The sequence below is a fragment of the Neoarius graeffei genome, chromosome 3 (genome assembly GCF_027579695.1).
Source record: "Neoarius graeffei isolate fNeoGra1 chromosome 3, fNeoGra1.pri, whole genome shotgun sequence".
In the NCBI taxonomy this organism is placed as follows: Eukaryota; Metazoa; Chordata; class Actinopteri; order Siluriformes; family Ariidae; genus Neoarius; species Neoarius graeffei.
In genome coordinates this window covers 44,940,021-44,960,144 of record NC_083571.1, presented here as the reverse complement: position 1 = coordinate 44,960,144, position 20,124 = coordinate 44,940,021, and the positions used below count along the sequence as shown (strand labels likewise).

At 39.2% G+C, this 20,124-nt stretch overlaps 1 protein-coding gene across 2 annotated transcripts; it reads left to right on the top strand.

Moving 5' to 3' along the window:
• The first annotated feature begins 226 nt into the window (after nt 1-226).
• On the top strand, nt 227-16,119 carry LOC132883354 (chitin synthase chs-2-like). 2 transcript variants are annotated; one of them, XM_060916872.1, is made up of 20 exons: nt 228-335; nt 3,950-4,091; nt 4,206-4,388; nt 5,429-6,118; nt 6,662-7,005; nt 7,116-7,205; nt 7,288-7,440; nt 7,564-7,738; nt 9,895-9,999; nt 10,082-10,223; nt 11,287-11,487; nt 11,877-12,161; nt 12,519-12,707; nt 13,067-13,478; nt 13,625-13,647; nt 13,748-13,812; nt 14,457-14,567; nt 14,900-15,117; nt 15,222-15,324; nt 15,461-16,119. In XM_060916872.1, exons 1-20 carry the CDS (start codon nt 304-306, stop codon nt 15,470-15,472), a joined length of 3,675 nt encoding a protein of 1,224 aa, XP_060772855.1. In that variant the 5' UTR covers nt 228-303; the 3' UTR covers nt 15,473-16,119. The 2 variants fall into 2 exon arrangements, with proteins under 2 accessions (XP_060772856.1, XP_060772855.1); XM_060916873.1 differs by lacking the exons at nt 15,222-15,324; nt 15,461-16,119 and having other exon boundaries at nt 227-335; nt 14,457-14,588; nt 14,900-14,970.
• Nucleotides 16,120-20,124: the final 4,005 nt, after the last annotated feature.

The window sequence follows — 20,124 nt, the reverse complement described above, 5'->3', positions numbered from 1 at the left end:
CCTAAGTAATTCATCAGAAAACAGATCAGAGTGAGTAATACACAAATTTAATCAACACAACTTCCTCCAACTTTCTTCATAGCTGCAGTTCTTAGGTGGGGCAGTTACAAAACATGAATTAATTCTCATGAGCTTAAAATACAATGAAAATTTCCTTCCTCATACCAGAACACAGCGAGCTGCTCCGTATTAGCAGTGAGTTTCAAGAGATGCCCGGAAACAAGCTCACATGCCACCACCCACACTTTTATCTGATATATCTGATATACCTGGTTGGAGCTGTCATTTTGCCACTGAACAAGGATGCATGAAGATCAGAAAGAAACGCAGCACTGGTAAGAGATTGATTTGATGTTTCTTTCTTGGTTTTCAACATTATCATCATCATTATTACTATGGCTATGTAAATTTGGCTTTGTACCTATGTACTTCTAGAGTATTATGTAGCACTAGTGTCCATTTAACACTAAGTGAAGTCAGATTTATTTAGAAAGCACATTTAAAAACAACAGGTGTTGAGTGAAAGTGGTATACAAAGGACATAATGAAACACAGTACTAAAATAGTGCCAAAAAAAGATTATTAATAATTCTTATTCACAGTTACACACAAGAACAATTTAAGCTGCTGGACCGGTAATAGGGTCTAATGGAGTGGAGTAGAAATACAAAATTAGACCAGACACCAGTTACTTTGAACACAAAAACTAGCAGTTTAATGAAGAACTCAATACATACCGTATATTACCCTGCAGGTAAAAAAAAAAAGTATAAAGTAAATAAAATTCACTTTTCCCTTGGCTCTAGTTGAGAGAGAGAGAGAGAGAGAGAGAGAGAGAGAGAGAGAGAGAGAGAAAGAGAGAGAGAGTTTAGTTTAGGTAATCCATCTAAGTCAGATGGTTTGTTTAAGTTATGGTTTATTACTTTAGACTGATCTATGAACAAATATCTAATTTATCAGGTTTTTCTTATTTTGGTGCAACTATTTTCCTTGAGTTAATGCTTTTCTTCATTATCTTTCTTTGAACAGTTTCAAAATCAAATTAAACTGAAACATCACTATACTTCCAGTTACCATATTGGACAATTATGGGAAAAAAAGTACAATGTAAAACATGTAACACTTCAATCCAGCTCCATTTATGTCAAGTTCAGTTCAGAAGATCCAATACTCCTGCCATTCTGACAGTGAGAAACTTGGTTCAAACATCTCCACAGTCCCACTGTGTGCACCAGATCCTCTTATTGGCCAGATGAGGGTGAATAGCGGTCTTTAGAAATGCAGTTCGTGTTGTTTGCTCGCCATCTTGTGTCTTGTGTCCGCGCACATGCCATCACACTCACTGAAGAATCTCCACACAAGTGAAAACCTCCAACAGGAACAGAAACCCGACCTGTACAACACGTCACAAAACTATTCTGTCCATCCTGAAATTAAATTAAACTCAGAAAATTTTTTTCTGTTAATATAATAAACATATACATTTACTTTTCTCAATAAACTGAAAAATACTAGCTGCTAAACAGTCTGTGTTTATTTTCTCCATACAGTTATATTATCAGTTCAAACATTGTAAGAAAAAAAAAATCAATTAAACGAGTTGAAACTCCCCAAGACCACAGTAGTTTAATTACAAATAGTTTCATGAATGCCCTACGGGTAGGTTTTATTTTTCACGTCTTAAATCAACTATTTATAAGTTTGTTTGTTTTTCTCCGTATCCTTCAACTGCTCTCAGCTTTTCTCGCGTCATTGCAATTTCTCACAGACAAACTTTTAATAGCCCCCAAGCATAACTACGTCATCACTTGTTTACTGCAATGTATTGTAGGGGATAGCCAGGGTCGGTAGTTGAGCGATATAGTGGATGTCAGATTCATTTTACGTGAGAGCGATGTGAGAGGAGCGATTTTTGCCATGCTCTGTCATGGAAGACAGTGAAATTGGTGATTTAAAGAGGTGGATAACATGTCGAGGGTTTAGAGCAGGAAAATCAGAATCCAAATCAAGCTTGGTGAGAAGGTAAGAGTCTAGACCGAGTCTACCACACTGAACAACATCAAATCTCAGAACGTCTTTTTTCCGACTACATATATTGGATCACGAAGAAATTTTAGACTTAAGTCTAAATTTGATTCTTTTAATCTTCAGTTATTCCTTACCATTTTCTAAGAAGTTTTGTTCTAATGAAATCTTCGCCTTGTACTTAATCTTGATCCAGGACAATGAAAGTTGCAGATGCAGTAAGGGAAACTATTATGGAAAATCAACTGTTAACTTAAGTCTCAGATTGCTTCGTGATCCCGGGCCTAGATGAACAGCATCGAAACATTTATAAGTGCGTGGTTAGTTAAATAAAACTTGAAATCAGGAAACATTACAAAACAAACCCCTTTGGAAACCGGCTGATTTGCCATGTCGTGTTCAGTATAAATGCATTTTCTTCAATAAATGGTGCAAGTGAGGTACACTGAACATTATACATACCCCAAAGAGAACCCTTCGTGGTTTGGGAGGTTTATCGGTCCGACAGGCTCGTACGGCTGCAGAGTGCTTTGGCACATTGAGAGACAAAAGCCAAAGAATGCTTCTTTGTTTGACAGGCTTTTGAATATCGCTAGTTTCAGACGATGAACGGTGTCGATTGTTATAATCTTCTATAACCGAAGGCCGTTCAGCAGACCGTGGAAATATTGCTGGGCCACAGTTTAAGTACGTCTCTTTCCCACCAGAGAAATGTAAGCTACAAACACTTGTCCATTTCAATTCAGTTCAAAGGTTTACACTGCTGATTGAACTTATCCATTTCTTTCTTCTCTTCTTCTCGACCTGCAGCTGATAAAAGCTCAAATTATGAGTAGGTGTTCTCTTTGTTGTGGAGACGCAGTAAGGCATACAGCAATTCACTTTAGGCATGGTTAAAACCGGTTAGCCAGAACAATGCAGTGTTTCTCAAGGGCAAAAGTAAACAATACGGCGGAGCTGACCCTGGGTATCACCCATAATGCACTGCAGTAAACAAGCAATGACATAGTTATGGGTTAGGGTCATTGCTCCCATTAAATTATTGTCAAGCTGTTTTTAACTGACTCTTATTAAATGTGTGCATTTTAACTAATGAACGTTATTTATGCATTTTAAAGTGTATATATATATATATATATATATATATATATATATATATATATATATATATATATATTCTATCCACATTCACTGGATATGACCAATTGCATACTCTGATTGGCTACTCTACTACTCGGATATCAGCTCATATACCATGAGTAGAGAAAAGCAAAATGGCGGAGTGTGTATTGCTGAACCAACCGAGGACAAAATAAAAACTCTACTCAAAAACAAAACCCCAAAAAATACAAAAAAAGCAACAAAATATGATGGTAAGAACATATCTTTATTTTTCAAGAATTATTATTATTATTATTATTATTACTATTATAGCATTTTTCACAAATTGCTACTGTCATTTTGCCAGTTTGTTTACATTCTAAGCGGAAATTATTTTGTTGGACATTTTGTATAAAGTTTCTATTTATCGATTTTGAAAAAAATTTAAAATAAAAATGCTCTGTTTCTCAAAATCCAGTGACTGTGGATAGAATAAAACAGTTATTCCACTCAATATTGTCGTACATGGCTTATAGCCTATGCACCTCGTCAGCTATCAGCTCATGTACGACTCGATTTCATGGAATAACTGTTTTTTTTTAATATATATATATATATATATATATATATATATATATATATATATATATATATATATATATATATATGATATTTTAATGTGGGCTATAATTTTTATAATAATGCATACAATCTCTCACAAAGTTTCCAACTGGATCTGCCAATACCCATTATGCACCTCTTCATAATGAAACAAATAAAATACATCTTAAAACACAACATTTAATATTTTGATGTGTTGCAGGCCCAAAGAGGCCTGGGACGCTGCTGGAGAATCACCTATTATTGAAGATGAGCAAAAACCTCGCAAGTGTCTGACCTTCATCCAAATCATCACATGCACTTTTATGGGACTCTTGGTGTTTGGGCTAGCCTTCTTGAGCAAAGTAAGCCTTAACAGAAAGAAGAAAATCTATTTTCTTGTTTGTAGCCATACATTTTGAGGCATTTGTACATGATAAATATTTATTTATTATTCTTTGTTTTAATCTACATTACAGGCATCTCTGTTGCTATTGATCAGCCTCTGCAATGAAAAATCAACCACGATTGAAACCAAAGTTTACGCTCTCCTCTTCATTGGGTGCCTTCTAATCGCTCCAAATGTTTTGCTGCTGATCAAAAGCATCTGGAAAATTACTTTTAAAGATTCAAAAACCCCATCGACGCAGACTTTGCTATGGGTAAGTGCTGTCCATAATCCAAATATGTACACTTGTGCTGTATGCTTGTATACTTCTAGGAAAAACTTTAAACTTAGCACCCTGAGGTGCTTTAATTTTTTTCCTCTAAGGGAACCCTAAACTTGAAGGTTTTATGTAGAATCCTCCTCCAGAGGGTTTCCGAAGAACCAATTTAATCAGAAATAAAATGTAAAAGAGTCCTGTGACAGATAGGCGAGCTGCCCAGGATGAACCCCACCTCTCCTTCAAAGTCAGCTAGGATTAGCTCCAGTTTCCCCCACGACTCTGATGGATAAGCAGTATAGATTATTTCAGTAAAACTATTTGGCTGCAGATAAGGTGTGATTTCCATCCATTATCTTATATCACGTATGCCAGCTGACCTTGGGTGATAGACAGGTTACACTATGTCCAAGCTACCCCATCATGCAGCATATGGTTGGAAGCAGAATTGAAAGATGCACGTTTTGGTGTTGGCTTGAAGTCAAAATGATGAATTTGAAGAAAGTTATTCAAAAAAAACCTATTTTGACCTTACCGGTGACCCTGACCCGATCACTCCCAAAATTTAATCAGGTAATCTATGGATTATTGCCCACCTACCCTGAAAATCTGAAGTCAATCGGTGCAACCGTCTAGACGCTAGATTGTTAACAGACAGACACACAAACAAACAAACCGCACTGATTACAATAACTGGCTCCGCTGACTCTGTCGCAGGTGAGGTAATAAGAAAATGTGCAGCACTGTTTCAAGTGGTTTGTGTCGCCAGGGACATCCTGCTGCAAATCATCGGGTATAATCACACAGTTCTGATTAGTCAGAAAAGTTTTGTAGTTTTTGTATTAAACGTAGATAAACTGAAAGTAGAACAAGATATTTGTTTCTTGAATCTGCTGTTGGTTGATGCTTATTAATTACCAAGTCTTGAGTATCATGAAGATTGTTTGAACATTTATCGGCAGAGCCTGTAATGCATTGCCATGGATTATGTCTTACCCTGCACTTAATTTGACTCAAACTCCTTTATCTGTGTACAGATCATTTCAGTGGAAACTTTGGTGGCTGTCGGATCTTCCATCCTTACCCTGGTCGCTATGCCCCGATTTGACATCCTGACCAATGTGATGCTTCTGAATGGCATTGCCATATTATCAGCCATACTGCAGGTGGTGGGAAATGCAATTGCGCACGGAAGGAAGCGATTTACTGCAACTTCGGTCGCCGCTGTCTTTTTCCTTCTTGCAGGTTTTTGCCTCTTTGCTGTGAACTACCTCAAACAGCAAAATGGAAAGCAAAACATGGCACTTTTCGTGGGTTTAGCCATAGGAGGCACTTTCCTGGTCTCGATGAACTGGTGGGAGAATTATGCCTTGCTTTTCCGCATCGTCTTCTTCCAGAACACGGTCCGGGACATCAAAAGGTCTCACAACTTCGTGAACATTGTGGCTAGCTTGGTGCGAATTATTGTGACCTTCACTGTCCTTGGTGCTTATGTGAAGCTCTCAGGCCAGGACTGGTCATCAGTGCTGTCAGTCACCGATAACACCAAAACTGTCGTCTTGAGCCTCTTCGCTCTTCAGGTTCTAGCTTCAGCTGTGTGTCGCTACGTGGCAGTAGCTGCATGCAAAATGCATGCTGTGCGTCGCAGCTTCGTCACTCCTATGATCTTCACATCTCCAGCCACATTGGGTGCCTTCGTCCTGGCTATCTGGATTCCCTTTCTTCAGGTAATAATAATAATGAACATGTATCATAATTATTGCATACGTGTATGTGGCTGCCTGGGAAAACATGCAGGCAGCATCTTATATGTGTCACTCTTGTTCTACTATGTTTAGGTTCACTTATATCCATCTCACAAAGACACACAAGCAAAGACTTGATCACTGCATGACGGATGCATATGTACCTAGTAAACTAGCAATAAAAGCATATTCTTTCTTCATACTGGCAGTTTTATCCTCAGATATGTAGAGCTGCCTCCTTATGTAGCTTATTTTAAAACGGTTTTGGTGAAACTTTTGGTAGAATAGCAGCAGGTTATTGCCCAAAAAATGTTTTTTTTTGGTTGTTTGCTAGAATTCTGTCACAGCAATACTGCATGGATTTCTTAGTCTCTCTCTCTCTCTCTCTCTCTCTCTCTCACACACACACACACACACACACACACACACACACACACACAGTTTATTACAGTTTAATCACAATATATACCTATTTTTTATTTTGTTTTTACAACATTTTTTGCCCTTGTTTTTTGCACTTTTTAGGCTCAGAAGAAAACCACATTTGCTGAGTACTGTACCACCTTTGACGCCATAAAAAGCCCAGCGCTCAGCGTCATGAAACACATGCTGACTGATTTAACTCATGACTTGTGTGAACACATACCAGACGAGGGGTCTTCACTGAATTTTGGTCTGCTTGGATCGTCTTTGATCAGCTGGTGGATTGGTCTGGTGCTCTGTACACTCTACATCTGGTTCCTGAACACACAACGCATTGCCAGGACAAAGGACCTGTTTGTTCGCAACCTTTATGAAGCAGCATTCATTGACCAGTCCATGCTCTTGAACACCAAGTTTGATATTGTGCCCCTTCCAAGATGTAACAGGTAGTTAAGTGTGTGTGTGTGTGTGTGTGTGTGCATGCGCTTATTGAAGGACAATGCATTTTGATGTACAGTAACTTCTGGAATTAACATTCTTCCATTCTCACCAATAGGGAAACAGAGAAGATGACCATCTACCTCTGTGCAACCATGTGGCATGAGACTAGAGATGAAATGTTGAAGATGATCATCTCGATGTTCAGGTATTCTGATAGTAAAAAGAATCTTCTACTTGAGACCTTCATTGATCAACCTTAAATTAATGTCTTCGTCTCTTCCCTTCAGGCTGGACAAGTTCCGACCAAAGAAAAACCGGTTTAACGATGTTGTTTTTGAGTCACACATTTATTTCGATGATGCTTTCCTGACTAAAAACAACAATCGGCGTGTCAACGAGTATGCTGAGACCCTGGTGGAAGTCATCAAAGAAGTTTACCTGTAAGTAATTGTGCAAACAATACCATAATGGCTGAAAAAATCTGTACTAAAATACTAAAAATATATTATTTACCTAGAAATGTGAATGAGAAATGTCTGTGTGTGTGTTCTGATTATATACAGCATATTCACCGAGGATAGCAAAAGCGCATTTCGGGAGAGAAAGCCTCTTCCTGCCCAGAAAATCTTCCAGACACCATATGGCTGCCGTCTGCAGTACACACTTCCCCATGGCAACACACTGTTTGTTCACTTCAAAGACAAACAACAGATCCGCCACAAAAAGAGATGGTCTCAGGTGAGGTGATGCCTAAACTTTTTCTCCACAACTGTTATTCTAAAGAATCATAGCATACTGGGGGTTCCAACAGTGGGTTAAACAGGCTTGTAGTACTCGAGTCTGACTCATGCCCTAATTTTAAAGACTCGCGACTTGACTTGGACTCTAGCACTGATGACTCGGACTTGGACTCGGACTCATAAATTGGAGACGAGGACTCTGATTTTTTTCTTTATTTTTTGCAACATGCCATAATAATTTGGCACTAGATATTTCGTGCAAGAGTGTCGCACCTGTGCATCAGATAGACTCTCAGGTGTGCGTGCCGTAAACAACTCTCACCTGCACAGGATTAAGGCGCAATCAGCGCACCTATATAAAGACTGTGAAAGCACACTTATACCCTGTCCACACTAGGGATTTTATACCGATATGAAACTACTTTCGTACCGCAACACCTGTCCACACTAGCAACTATACCGGTACTGTAGCGGTATAACTATCAGTACGAAACCCACAAATGTATGGGTTTCGTACCGGTACAGTATCAGTACTGTAGCGCTTCGCTGTAGTGTGGACAGATGAAGCGGCTCTGTATCAATACAAATATAATGCGCATGCGCAATGAACCATTCCTACGTCTTCCAGGTTATTCATACAATACAATACAATACGCACGTGCTTTCCAGCTGTAAATAAAACGTCAAAATGGCTCAAAACGACCGTGGAGCTACATGGAGCAAAGAAAGGGGGGAGAAAGGGAGAGGGGGAAAGAGGGAGGGGGAAAGAGGGAGGAAGAAAGGAGGAAGAGGGTAAAAGGGAGAGAAAGGGAGGGGAAGAGAAGGGAAGAGGGAGAAAGTGAGGGGGGAGAAAGGGAGATTCGTTTTCTTTGTTTCTTTCTCAACTGCCTCGCGCGTTTTATACGATTCGGCTGAATAAATGACCACCAGAAATACAGACTGTACATTGACAACAAAAAGCACACACACGTTGTTTCATCCGCCATATTCTCGGAAGGAAGTTACTCGGTAACCACGGAAACATTTCGCGCACGCGCATTTCAACTACCGTGAAAGAAAACCGCAAACATTTCTCGCTAGTGTGGACAGATGCACTAAACTGTACCGGGATACTTTGTATCGATACAGTTATACCACTTTCGTACCGGTATAAGTGTGAACACAGCATTACTTTGCGAAGTATTGAGTTGCTTTGCTTACACGTTACCAAGCCTTATTTCCTTGTCTGGTTTCCTGATCCCTGATTTCCTGTTTTTCGTCTTTGATTCTGCCGAGTCTACGATAGCCTGTTTGTCCCTCGCTTGATCTATTGCCCATTTCATTGTTTTACGATTTTGCCTGCCGTTCTGGATTGTTTACCCTCTTCACTTGTATTAATAAACACACCTTCTGCACTTCCATCCGTCTCCCAACCATCTCTGACAGAATGCGTCGCACTCACTGACAAAGAGAACGCGCATTCACTTGTTTGTACGTCACGTTCAGGAACAAACTAATGTTAATGGTGCTAAAACGGCCGCCATCAAACGCTGCGGCCCGAGTCTTGTTCTCAGACTTGATTCAAAAATTTTTTTAATGACTTGGACTTAAGATTGGACTTGGACTCGAGGTTTAGTGACTCAACTACAACACTGTGGTTAAATACTATACTGGTCTGACTATATAAAATTTTCACTGAAAAATAATTCACTGGTGTAGATGATGATGACAAAAAATTGTGATATGTGAGTAGCCAATTTTAAAAATTCAAACACAAACTATGTGTCTTCTTATTTTATATAAGCTAAGAGCGAAAAAAGGTATAACAAAACAAAATATTCAACCTGTTTTTGAACTGTAAAAATAAAATATTTGCAATCAATATTCATCACGGTGAAAATGATAAAACTTTGAAAGTAGGAATAATACTAGGATCTGCTGTCTGATATTTTGATCCAGTTGTAGAACCCAAATTATAACCCTGTCCAAACAAACTTTACATGCGATCACACCTCATCGTTAGATGTATTAGATTGGACTCAAAGGCACTATCAGGGCTAACCTTATGCGTGTACACTCTCAACAACTAAAACAATATGTACTGTCGGTATGCTTAAAGTTTATCTACTTCCAAGGTCTCATTTTAAACACCGAGTCTGTTTCTTTCCACCAAAGATCATGTACATGTACTACCTGCTCGGCTGGAAACTGAACAAGAAATACTTCGAGATGTACAAGCAAAAGGATGTGCATTTGCCAAGTATTGAAGAGCAACTAAAGGTAAGTGTGATTACCCAAAAAGAGCTGCATAACAGTTTCATAATGTAGGATTTCATCACCTAGAATTTTCTTTCTCCTCCAGAAAGCCAAAGCGAACACATACCTTCTGGCTCTAGATGGAGACACAGATTTCCAGCCTTCAGCTGTCATGCTTTTAGTGGATCGGCTCAAGTTGTACCCCGAAGTGGGAGCTGCTTGTGGCAGGATTCATCCCACCGGCACAGGTGATTAATAATAGATTTAATTGAAGTACAAAAGTAAAGGCAAAAAAAAGCATAGTAAAGTTATGTTGGATCCATATAGTTTCAGCTCTCCATCTTCCTCAGTTTCTCAGACTGCTGTGGAGAATTGGCAATGAACATGTGATGTTCAAGAAGGAAGCATCCTTTCTGTTTTCATTAATATTCATGTGTTTCTGAATTTGCTGGGGTTTTTTTCTTTTCTTTTTTTTTTTAGAAGGGTCATTCTACAGACTGGAGCGCCACTCTAGACTGGAAACACGTGACCTCCTAACCCTAGGGTTAATCCTAACCCTAACCTTAACCCAAGGTCACATGTTTCCTGTCTAGACTAGCGGTCACATGGTTTCTGTATTTCCTATTGCTTATTCATTTTAAGTTGATTTAAAAAAAAAAAGCCTTCGAGCCAGCTACTTTCTCATTATTCTGAGCATCGAGGTCACGTGTTTCTGGTCTAGTGTAGAGCTCGAGTCTGCAGCCAGCCTCTCTTGGTTTCTATATTGCTGTTTGTTAATTGTTATTTGTTAAATTTTTTTTTCATTTAAGGACCACTGTAGAAATCTATCAGTATTTTATTACCCAGGCATCACTTTGCTGCACACAGCAGGTTTTTTTTTTTTTTGCACAATTTTTCCAAAATTCAGTTGTAGACTATTTCTTTTCTTTAAAAAAAAAAAAAACATTTTCTCCCAATTTGGTGGGTTGCCAATTCCCACCCACTAGCTAGCTGTCGCCTATCATGCAACAGCTACTAAACGGGGAGGGTGAAGACAACAACTCTGAAACAAATGAAGCTATCTGCCCCCCTTTTGTATACATGAGGTCACTGAGCATAGCAATTACTGTAGATAGTTTCACTCTGACTGACGGGAAAGAGTGTAAACATCGTCCTTCCTCCCCAGAAAACACAGCCAGTTTTGCTGTCCTGGTTAAAAATGGTCACGATAGTCATAAAGAGACCAAAAATTAATAATGAAAAGATTTGACACCTTGTGTGGGTGCTCTCTATGATGATGAAAATAGTACCTTTACACTGTGTGTGTTGCAGGCCCGATGGTATGGTATCAGAAATTTGAGTACGCTGTGGGTCATTGGCTCCAGAAGACAGCTGAGCACGTGTTTGGATCTGTGTTGTGCAGTCCAGGCTGTTTCAGCCTGATGCGTGCAGAGGCACTCATGAGTGACAACGTCATGAAAAGATATACCACAAAAGCGACTGAGGCTTCCCACTATCTACAGTATGACCAGGGTGAGTGAAACAAAGCCAAAGGATATATACAGTACATACTCTTAATACCTTTAGACTGGCGAGCGGCCTAGTGGTTAGCGTGTCTGCCTCTCGATCTCTACTCACGGTCGGGTCATGCCAAAGACCATCATAAAAATGGTGCCTACTGCCATCTGGCAAGGCATGCTCCAATACAGATGTGAGTGGAGAGTCAAACTCTCGCGGTTACCAGACAACTAGCCCCCTACTGTAACTCTAGTTATGTAAAGGCGAGAGGCCGAGGGCTACAAAACGGAGATGGGCACTGCCATTGAATGGTGTGGGAAGGACTTTGATTTAATACCTATATATTTAATGTATATTCACATGTGCTCTGATGCATCTTGTGTGTTCTGGCTCTGTGTATGCAGGTGAGGACCGCTGGCTGTGCACGCTACTCCTGCAGCAGGGATGGCGAGTGGAGTACAACGCTGCCTCTGACTCGTACACCAATGCTCCACAGGAGTTCAAGGAGTTTTACAACCAACGGCGGCGCTGGGGCCCATCCACCATGGCCAACACTCTGGACCTTCTTTCCACTGGCAGTATCACAGCAAGGTTGAACAAGTCCATATCACGACCGTACATTCTCTACCAGACTATCACCATGGCTGCTTCGATCTTGAGTCCAGCTACGGTCTGCCTCATGATTGCAGGTGACAGTTTTTAGATGCTTAGAACTATTTCATGATTTCAATTCAGGCCAATTGTCTTTGCATGTGAAACGCTACTAAAGACTCATCAGTTTGCCCATTAATTGATTTTTAAATCTCACTGTTTTTGCTTGATGAAAGCTATAAGTATATTGGATGAAACTGTGAACCATAGGTGAAATAGTGGCCTAAGTCCTTGGGTAGTTTTCTGCTAATAATAGAACAATATAGCAAAGAAGATGATTATCCATAGTGCATTGTGTATATGTATGTATGTGTCTTTGCCTTTTTTTTTAAAAGAATAATTCACATGTAGTTTGCAGCTATTTCTTGTGTAAAAATCACCTGTCTTTTCAACAGGAAGCCTTAAAACCGTCCTCAAAATAGATGCTAACGGTGCACTTGCGATAGCAGTTATTCCTCCTGCAATCTACCTGTTTCTCTGCTATTATCTTGGGCAAGAAAAATCAAACTTACAAATCACCATTGCTGCCATCATGAGCATAATCTATGCTTTTCTGATGACAGCAACCATCTTTACCATTATAGGTAAGTGAAGTTTTCTTTTATAAAATTTGCACTTTTACTAACGTTCTGTCTAAGAATCACTTGGCACCTTTAACTGGTACCTTTAATAATACACATTACTATGTATTAACATGTTTGGTCTGTCCTTTAACTTATCTCCATCTTTAGTATTTCATTTTATTGTGCTCTTATACTGCTTATTTCTTGTTGCCTCTCTCCTTTGAAATAACTATGTTAGGCTAATTTGATAACAAAGATGTCTGAGCTTGTTTGATAAATATTTTAGCATTTCTCCACATCCAATAAATGTTGTACTGAAATAATGCAGAATACTAAATTGTGATAAAAAAAATTAAGTCCTTATCTGTATGGGTTTTCAGCGGACATGGTAATAGAGGAAACATTTTTTACCCCGAGCGGCTTGTTCTTCATTGGCTTAATCATCATGTACGTCGGCACGGCTCTTCTTCACCCTCACGAGTTCCATCTTATCATCTATGGCTTCCTTTACTTCATCTGCATCCCCAGTGGCTACCTGCTGCTGTCTATTTACTCCATAGTCAACATGAACAACGTGTCATGGGGCACACGCGAATCTGCCAACCAGTCCGGTGGACCTGATCAGAACCTCCAAAAGAATGTCAAGTGCCAGAAGCTGTTCAAAATATGTGGCTACAATCTGGAGATTCAAGTGAACAAAGAAGAAAAAGTGATGTGTACAGTGCCAGAGAATGCGCCTCAAGCCATACCTTTGAATGTTGTAAACAAAGTGCCCACCCAACCTAAAGAAGTGTAAGATATATAAACTAATATATTAACATTTTGATGATTGTTTAAACTAATTTAGCTATTAAACTATTGTAGGTATCCTTTATTATTTAACCCACCTGAAGGACATGACGTTCACTGAATTAAAGCAATCTTGTTTTTCCCCCCAGACAATTACCTTTAAATGAGACCTGTGAGTACACATAGATTTTTTTCTACTCTTACTACAGTATATATTTATATACAGTATATCTCACAGTACCACAGATGATTAATAAAGATTTCTTTGATAGTTTTCATTGAACAGTTGACAGAAAGCTCTGGTGAACTTCCCCTTAACCAGGAGAAACTTAATGCGGTGAGTATAACTTTTTTCCCCAATGAACATTCATTAATGAGCATGGGAAGCCATCGGAAGCCATGGCCTAATAGTTAGAAAAGCAGCTTTGGGACCAAAAGGCTGCCAGTTTGATTCCCCGAATGGCTCACGTGCCCTTTAGCAAGGCACTGAACTGAACTGAATATTGGAAAATATGCCACTCAGATCCACAATATATTTTGTATGCAAAATGTGAGTTTTTCAACATGAGAAGATAAACTTTATATCTCCAAGCCAGCATGTGATGTTCTTTTTATTACATAGACACATTCACAAACAAAAATTCCCCAAATTTATCAAAACAGTTCATCGATATCCTCACAAAAGACATATAGAGATTTATGTCATGGTTTTGGTTCTCCATGTCCTGGATGTAGCTTGTATGAGTGGTGTGTTTCCCAGTAAAACACTTGCGTCCATATAATATAACTTGGTACATGTGCATTTTTAGGAATTTGCATTTGTGAGGCCACACATTCATGTCACCTGAATCCCTGATCTACTCAAGACTGTTTCTTATTTTGGCCATTCATTGTGTAAAGACTGGAAAGTAGTAACTGCTCACAGAACAATCAAAATCAAGTATGCAGCTTGTAACATAATGAACTTTTCTGTTGCATTAGGAAGAAGAATATTTCTGGAAGGACCTTATTGAGAAATACCTAAAACCATTAGTGAGTGATAAAAAAAAGGAGGAAGCAATCAAAGAAGACCTGAAAGACCTACGCGACAAAGTTTGTTAGTAGGGGGGACATGTTCGTATTTGTATATTCTATTGTGATTATGATCATTCCTTAAGCTCATCTTTATGGCATGGGCATCATAATGCAGTTTTTGTTTATTTTTCACATCGTTCTCAGACATTTCACAATGAAATGAATTCAAATTAACAAAAAATAAATGATAAGTCGCTGAAGTTGCATTGTCAATGTCACTCTTAAAAGGTATATGGTATATTGTATAACTAACTGTTAGCAAATGTTTAGCAGAGATCACTCTACTTAGGAACATTTGAGTAATGACATAACATCGTGAGGTGGTCTGATTATCTTCTTTACATTTTTAGGCAGCTTTCGTGTTTTTCATCTGCAATCTCCTGTGGATTGTGGCTACTTTCTTCCTGCAAGTCATTGGCAGCCCAGTGAACATCCCCATCCCAAAGATGTATCCCAATGGAACTGTTGACCCTAATGAGAAAATTTTTATTGATCCTATTGGACTGATGTTCCTCCTCAGTTTTGCCAGCCTCCTTGTTGTCCAGTTTCTCGCTATGCTGTGGCACAGGTACATAAAATATGGATCTTGTGTTGTATGACATTTAAAACCGCACTGAATTATTACTATTTGACTTATATATGTATGTGGGTGTTTTTGTTTTTTTCCTTTAGAGTCCAGACTTTAATTCACTTCATTGCTTACACTGGGACCGAGGCTGTGGTTAACAGGAAGGCGAGGAATAGCACTGTGATTGCTGAAATCTCTGAAGAAAATGTGAGGGGTTTTTTTGTTTTGCTTTATGTTTCTTCTTCATTGTTATTGCCAGTATTACTAATGCCTTGGAATTAATTAGTGTGTTAACCATGATGACAGACACATTTAATAACTTCAAGGTTCATTTTCTCCTCAGAATTTTCTTTAGGAGAAAAATCGGAATTGATTAAAAGCCTACAAGTGGATGATCTAAAAGCTGACCTGTGATGGGAAACTTTGCAACGATACACAAACCTGGTGAAACTCAATCCTTAGACGATACAATACCTGCTTATTAGGACTGAAAGAGTTGTTACCACTGTGCTGTTAGGCCTATTTGTTTAACATTGTTTACAGTTATTTGTAAAATAATAATAATAATAATAATAATAATACAAACTGTCAGTGACATACTAGCATCTGATTAATTTCTTTTCATAGCTTTTAGTTGTCTTTTAATTGAAATTGTGCAGTTTCTCCATCCAGTGAGCCACCAATGAGAAATGAAGTTATACGTAATCTATGTGCAGTATATATTTAATTTCTATTTCAAGATGTACCTGAGTCTTGTCTTTGTGCTGCTGTGTTAGATATTAAAGTTACATGTGCACAAAGGTGAAATGAAATGTAACTTGCCAAAGACCAGGAGTAGACAATAGTTGAGTAACTGTATTTTTTTTAATGATATGTGAGAATTATTTTTATAGTATTTATTCTTTACTTGAGTGATTTTGAAATTGAATACCTGTACTCTTATTTAATTATTTTCCAAGAAAATAAATACTCTACATTTACTGAGACCATCAACATACTTAATCACAATCGTCTCTTGTTCTTTCATTCAACCAATGACTATATGCTATATGTCAATCAAATGGGCTCATTTTAGCATCCATTCAGCTCAGTTTCGCATCCAAGCAAGTTCGTCAAAGTAGAAAAATTCAAGAATCAGCCAATTCCTCATCAGCAGTGATATTCTTATGCTACACAATGTAGTTAACTCTATAGCCATAAGTGTGCTTCGGAATATGGATAAGCCTCCAAACCGCAGTGTGGAACTTGAGGATGAGCATCCTGGGTCCTACCTCCATTAAAAATGTTTCAATATGCTGAAATCAATAAGGACTCCAATAAAATGAGGCATTGTATTTGTCTCCTTAGAAGTCATGGAAAAAGCATATTTAACTAGATTATCCTCTTTTTTCTCTTGTTTCTAATGCCAAGAGGAGCAGTTTTCTGACATAATTGGCTAGGCAGCAAATCCAATTCTCATCTCATCTCATCATCTCTAGCCGCTTTATCCTTTTACAGGGTCGCAGGCAAGCTGGAGCCTATCCCAGCTGACTACGGGCGAAAGGCGGGGTACACCCTGGACAAGTCGCCAGGTCATCACAGGGCTGACACATAGACACAGACAACCATTCACACTCACATTCACACCTACAGTCAATTTAGAGTCACCAGTTAACCTAACCTGCATGTCTTTGGACTGTGGGGGAAACCGGAGCACCCGGAGGAAACCCACGCGGACACGGGGAGAACATGCAAACTCCACACAGAAAGGCCCTCGCCGGCCCCGGGGCTCGAACCCAGGACTTTCTTGCTGTGAGGCGACAGCGCTAACCACTACACCACCGTGCCGCCCCAAATCCAATTCTGTCCACTGGTAAATATCACAAACTTAGAAAATGATGTTTTCTGGAAAAACAACATAGTTGCTTTATAACTAAAATCAAATTTTAATAGTTTCAGATAAGTAATAAAAGTTACTTCTCACATAAAACATTACTTAATTTCATCAGCTTATTTATTTGTTTTTTTTTTTACATTTGAGCACATTTAAAAGTAGCCAAACTCTTTGCAATTTTACACTGTCAAACTCCTTTCTGATATTGCTCCACTATTTGTCGGTGCAGAATTAGGGGGATTGGTGATCCTCTTCCCATCTTTACTTCTGAGAGCTGCTGCCACTCCAAGATGCTCTTTTTATACCCAGTCATGTTAATGACCGATTGCCAATTGACCTAATGAGTTGCAATTTGGTCCTCCAGCTGTTCCTTTTTTGTACCTTTAACTTTTCCAGCCTCTTATTGCCCCGTCCCAACTTTTTTGAGATGTGTTGCTGTCATGAAATTTCAAATGAGCCAATATTTGGCATGAAATTTCAAAATGTCTCACTTTCGACATTTGATATGTTGTCTATGTTCTATTCTGAATACAATATCAGTTTTTGAGATTTGTAAATTATTGCATTCCGTTTTTATTTACAATTTGTACTTTGTCCCAACTTTTTTGGAATCGGGGTTGTATTTGTTATTTCTATTTTCACCGTTATTATTTCATCTCATTATCTCTAGCCGCTTTATCCTGTTCTACAGGGTCGCAGGCAAGCTGGAGCCTATCCCAGCTGACTACGGGCGAAAGGCGGGGTACACCCTGGACAAGTCGCCAGGTCATCACAGGGCTGACACATAGACACAGACAACCATTCACACTCACATTCACACCTACGCTCAATTTAGAGTCACCAGTTAACCTAACCTGCATGTCTTTGGACTGTGGGGGAAACTGGAGCACCCGGAGGAAACCCATTCGGACACGGGGAGAACATGCAAACTCCGCACAGAAAGGCCCTCGCCAGCCACGGGGCTTGAACCCGGACCTTCTTGCTGTGAAGCGACAGCGCTAACCACTACACCACCGTGCCGCCACCATCTCATCTCATCTCATTATCTCTAGCTGCTTTATCCTGTTCTACAGGGTCGCAGGCAAGCTGGAGCCTATCCCAGCTGACTACGGGCGAAAGGCGGGGTACACCCTGGACAAGTCGCCAGGTTATCGCAGGGCTGACACATAGACACAGACAACCATTCACACTCTCATTCACACCTACGGTCAATTTAGAGTCACCAGTTAACCTAACCTGCATGTCTTTGGACTGTGAGGGAAACCGGAGCACCCGGAGGAAACCCACGCGGACACGGGGAGAACATGCAAACTCCGCACAGAAAGGCCCTCACCAGCCATGGGGCTCGAACCCGGACCTTCTTGCTGTGAGGCGACAGCGCTAACCACTACACCACTGTGCCGCCACCATTATTATTATTATTAGTAGTAGTAGTAGTAGTAGTTATTGTTGTTGTTGTTATAAAGCTTGAAATTGTGTTTCTCCTTCCAGTGATCATGTTTAATCTATGCATATACTGTATTTCTCATTCAAGGTGGATCTGAGCCATTTTGCTGCTGTGTTAGATCTCTAAGTTACATGTGCATAAAGGCAAAATGATTGTAACCTGTCAAAAACTGACTGATAGATCATAACAATGTTTGGTATTTTACAATAAACCACTGCATCTAAATATGCCATGAGAACAATTCCTTCAACCACACCTCTGCTAATTCACCTCACCCAAAATGAACTGTCACACACATGTATCATGTGGTTCTAGAAAACTATGACTCACCAAAGTCATTACATAAATCTTCTTAAGCCATTCTTAAACAAAAAGAGCACCAATGCTGTGACACATTCAGATTACTACATCTGCCCAGCTGGATATTATCAAAAGGAATCAACTTCCTTAGGCTGAACAATTTTAAATCCCACATGACCATCACAAAGATGACTACACAAGATGACACAAAAACCTTTGGAGCTTTTTGAGTATGCTCCATTAGCATGGGCATGGCCTGAAACCTGAGCAAATTCTACAAACAATTGTACTAATAAAAAAAAAAAAAAGGAAGCCAGAAGGAGCTCAGTTCAAATCCTAGGACTGTCAGAGATAGACTGGTAAAAGCAGATTTACACTTCTGCAGTATAAACACAACATAATTTACTGATTTTACACAAAGAAGGAGAGCAGAAAAAATAACGTGAGTTCTGTGTATCATGGCAGGAATAATTACATGGATAAAATGTTTTGAAACAAATTTACTGGGGGAAAAAGAAACTTTGTGTAATTAATTATAAAGCATGTGAATTCTCACTAAAAGTATTTCTGAAGTGTTTTATCTTGTCTGTATTCCGCAGTATTAGTGACTCAAAGCATTTCAGTGTAATTACTGTTTAAATCCACAGGATTAAATGCAGGATTAAACAGTCCATTATAATTAACTAGAGCCATTATAGAGCCTCACACTTATATATATATATATATATATATATATATATATATATATATATATATATATATATATATATATATATATATTATAATATTGTGATAGTAGATTTCCATAACCTGGCAACTTGTCCAGGGTGTACCCCGCCTCTCGCCCATAGTCAGCTGGGATAGGCTCCAGCTTGCCTGTGACCCTGTAGAACAGGGTAAACGGCTACAGATAATGGATGGATGGATAGATTTCTGATTTTTTTGGAGAAGAAGGAACAGCAGGAAATGCGTAGCAGGAAATGCGATGCTATCAAGTGGACCAATCACAGTTTTTGCAGTCTGCATCACTGCAATGTGTAGTTACAGTTCTGGGAAGGTGCACTTAGGCTACAGGCTGATTTACACTTCTGCGTAAAATCTATGCTGTAGATATGGCATAGCTGTGTACCTTGCACTTTAGCCTATGCCTTAGCCTGAAGCACTGTACTTATATGATGCTTATACACTTGATGCATGTGTCCAAAGCAGAAAAACATTGCTGTCTGGTCCACTCTGTTTGTTATACAACTTTGTCTGCTTCCCCCGCACAACATATCTAAGATTTGCCCTCTCAAAACTCAAGTTATCAGCGAAAGGCAAGTTTGATTCTATTGAAATTGGTGCGGAAGACTTCCCAACACTCTTAGGATCCTGCTTACTTCTTGTC

Excerpts from the sequence above, each read along its gene's own strand:
- LOC132883354 (XM_060916872.1), top strand. The coding sequence starts at position 304 with ATGCATGAAGATCAGAAAGAAACGCAGCACTG. Across the intron at positions 10,000-10,081 it reads GTATTGAAGAGCAACTAAAG|AAAGCCAAAGCGAACACATA; the intron begins GTAAGTGTGATT and ends TTTCTCCTCCAG. Across the intron at positions 12,162-12,518 it reads GGTCTGCCTCATGATTGCAG|GAAGCCTTAAAACCGTCCTC; the intron begins GTGACAGTTTTT and ends TCTTTTCAACAG.